The following is a 3,817-nucleotide window of genomic DNA, read 5'->3' on the forward strand; positions in this document are numbered from 1 at the left end:
TATAATAAATAACAACAGTTATAATAAATAACAACAGGTATAATAAATAACAACAGTTATAATAAATAACAACAGTTATAATAAATAACAACAGTTATAATAAATAACAACAGTTATAATAAATGTCAGAGAGCAGAGTGTTTTTGTGCTGCTCAGCCTTTTTCATCATGTAGGAACAAAACTAATAAAATCCAGTTACAAAGAGACGTTAGTGTGTTCACCAGTTTGTACTAACTGTGATCATACAGACGCTGCATGCACAATGAATGCAGCTGAGCCCTGCATCAGGGTTGCCAGATACATTTTAAATGTCCCCCTCTTTTTCTGTGCACATGTTCAACAAACACAACACACACCTCATCTTAGAACATCTTTACTCAGCACATATCACAGTTTAGGTCAAAATACTAACATTTTAAAGCCACAGTACTATAGTTCTTCATTTCTTATCTGGCAACCCAACTGACATGGAAACTACAGCGTTTTTGTGTAAACCCTCTCATTTTTTGTTTATTACCCCAATAAACATTGAAACACCACTAATGTTTCCAGAGGTTGTTCTGTGTAAACGGAGCCTTATAGCAGGTAGATCACTTTGACCTGGTCATTTTAAAAGGAGCTCCATGATGAAAAAGTCTGGACACCCCTGACCTACAGTCATCACATATAAATTAATTTATCAATTACCTTTTCTCATGTAAAATATTCTTTAAACCCAACACTGGTTCCTTATCAGTATTTCCTATTGCATCACTAAGTAGTTCATGTTTCTTCATAAAGTCTTTTTACAGAACATTTTCAAAGATCCTAAAATACCGAGGCAACACACACGTCCTTGGACCTGAATAAACCAGTGAAAAGTGATTTCAACTGGTGTGTTTTTTTCCACAGTGGTCCTTTTAAAATGGTCTTGTGAGTTATTGATTACAGAAGGAAACATACATATCTGCTAAATGATCTTCTCAAACCCTGTGTCTCGTTGTTCTTTCAGGTGTCCAAAGCCTCTGCAGACCTCATGAACTACTGCAGCGAGCACTTCAGGAACGACCCTCTCCTCGTGGGCATCCCTACTTCAGAAAATCCCTTCAAAGACAAAAAGCCCTGCATTATATTGTAGTAAACACCCCCTGTTGCCTTTATGTGTTTGTTTTTCTGCTTATTAATGTTGCTGTGTCCTTTTTCTGGAAGGAGTTGGGGGTGGGGTGGGGGGGCTATGATCAAATCATTAGCATGTGTTAACAATGTTCCTGTTTTTATTTCCATTCAGTGAAGAGAGGCTTTGTGGTTGCCTCGTTAGCTTGTGTTACTCAAACTACTGATGTGCCACTGTTCACTTTCTGGCCACTTGATAAACTTTGGCTACATGAAATCTGATTACATCAGGTGTTTTTTGACATCAAGACTTCAGATGATTTTTGAAGTATTTTGAAAACAATGGCAGTGCTCAGTGATAGATTTAGTCTTTATACAGTTTATCTCCGGTGGGCAAAGACTGTTATTCGTCTCCTTAGTTTACCTTAAGTAGAAACCAACAACCAAAGTTTTCCACCGGACCTCTGAAGCCCATTAACTTCAGTGAATAACATTCATTTCAGAATACTATCTCGCCTGTATTTTATGCAGTTCAGATCACTGAATTCATGAAGCCATTGTTGCCAAATGTTACCTTGATGTATTGTTTTATTTGTGAAGAAGCACCTGGTGATAAATGAATACGACTACGGTAATTCAAAAGTGTTTTACAGCCAGTCTCAGCTGGAGCGGCTCGGACTCTTCAGTGACAATCCTCATCTGTTTAATTCACCGTTGTCACTTGGCAGCTCCATCACTCTGGTCAGGGTCAGCTGGTTTAAAGGATCTCACTGGGCTGCTGCTGTGGGGGACAAGTTGGCAAACACCATTTATGAGGGAGTCTCCAAAATGTCTCGGGGGCTCGTGGCTTCCTTGTCTTCGTTGCAAAGCCTGGTCTCTTAAATACTGGACACATAAAAAGACAAGTGCAACACATTTTCTTTAAAAAGTGACAGAGGCGTTGAAAGTATCTCCAACCATCTCCACAGCTGCACAGCTGAGTTTTGACACCTTCTTATGACATCAAACATCCAAGGCTACAGTCCTGAATGTCCAAGGGTTAAAAATCATGCTGACCGCAATAACTACAATATTTTGAAGGTTTTAAAAGCTAATTTAGGTGGAGGTGGGCTACAAAATAATGTGCATGGCCAGTACAGTTCTGCAAGCCATGCGCACAAGAACAGTCTGATTTTCAAAAGTTGGTCATTTCAATTGCGGCACGTCTTCTGGTCTCAAAATTCAGTGAGATTGCACAGTTTTGAGTCACCAACTTGTCTGCAGCAGCCTCAGCCCAGTGACTTACTGGCTTTAGGGGCCACCATGCTTTGATCGTTTCCATGTGAGCTCTAATGCAAAACTTTACTTTCAAGCTTTGGGAATTTTTCCTGCACGTTTGTGAGAGATCGCACCCTCAGCCAAGCTCACGCACTAATGTTAGCCTTTTTTGTTTTCTTCCTTGCTGTTGGTCAGTTTACATCAGATGCAGACGATGACTGTAATGAAAACCACAGGACCAAGCCAAACCTCTGCTACTGCATTTAAAACCATCTGAACTTTGGAATGGAAGGAGTTCAGGCATTTTGTTTGAACCCTTTCTGTCGTACACGATTTAATCTGCAGCAACACTGTGAGCTACAACTGGTCACTCAGTGACCGCCCAACTCAAGTTAACATGCACATCATGTCGTTCGGCACAAGTGTTACATGGTGCCTTGGTAAAAAAGTATTCACACCCCTTGAACTTATCCACATTTTGTCACGTTACAACCTCAAACTTCAAAGTATTATACTTGGGTTTGATGTGATAGACAAACAAAGTTGTGCATAATTGTTAGTGTAATGCAAATGACGTAATTTCTGGACTATCGAGCACATCTAAATATAAGCCATGTCCACTAAATTTAAAAATAAAACAAAAAAAAGTATATATCTAGGCCGCACTTGTGTATAATCTGTGGGTGTCCACGTTGTAACATGAAATATTTACACAGATTTTTTTTTTAAATCTTTTAATGAAATGCGTACCAGTAACATACACAAATACGTACAGTAAATGTTTTTTTCTCAACGGTGCCAGTAACACGGCTGGTTAAAAAATAAAAAGTACAATAAGTGAGTAAGTAAAACTTTATTTATATAGCACTAATTAAGATAAAAATCACAAAGTGCTTCGACAACCAAAAAAAAAACAAGTGCACAAAACAAATTGAAGCAAAGTCAGATTTAAAAGATGAGTTTTGAGCAGGCCTCTAAAAGAAGCCACTGAGTCCACTGGTGGGGAGTTTGAGGAGGGGGTTCCAGAGTCTTGGAGCCACAGAAGAAAAGGCTCTGTCTCCTTTAGTTTTCAGCTTTGTCTGGGGGACAATCAGCAGGTCTTGATCACAGGACCTCAGAGTCCTGATCGGAGTGTAGGGATGTGAAAGTTCCTGGATGTGTGTTGGTGTCTGTCCAAGCAGAGCTCGCCAAGTCCAAACCAAAACCTTGAAATCCTCTCGAGTCTACCAGGAAGTCATTGATCGCTAGCTTCATTTTCCTCCTGCGCACCACAGACATATATATGCTGTACACTGCGCCCATGAGCTTGTGCTGTCCTCTTCATCACGTCCCCCCAGGGGCACAACGGGGAGGGGAGGAGAGAATGGGGGAATGGGACCAGTGACCAATGAAACTTGTGACCTGTTTGGTAATTTCATTGGTCAGATTTGTTTAACCAGTTAGTCTCACTGAGTCATGAGGACCCCCC

General features: G+C 40.3%; 1 protein-coding gene across 1 annotated transcript in view; it reads left to right on the plus strand.

Annotated features, from left to right (window-relative positions):
* Window positions 1–1,122, plus strand: part of LOC119414889 (guanine nucleotide-binding protein G(I)/G(S)/G(O) subunit gamma-7-like) — a 66,354-nt gene extending 65,232 nt beyond the window's left edge. Inside the window, exon 2 of the mRNA XM_037682008.1 lies at window positions 992–1,122. Coding sequence (XP_037537936.1) covers window positions 992–1,117 — 126 coding nt within the window. The 3' untranslated portion in view covers window positions 1,118–1,122. The remainder of the gene's footprint in view (window positions 1–991) is intronic.
* The last annotated feature ends 2,695 nt before the right edge of the window (window positions 1,123–3,817 follow it).

This window comes from Nematolebias whitei, chromosome 9 (genome assembly GCF_014905685.2).
Source record: "Nematolebias whitei isolate Nwh7 chromosome 9, NemWhi1, whole genome shotgun sequence".
NCBI classification, from domain to species: Eukaryota; Metazoa; Chordata; class Actinopteri; order Cyprinodontiformes; family Rivulidae; genus Nematolebias; species Nematolebias whitei.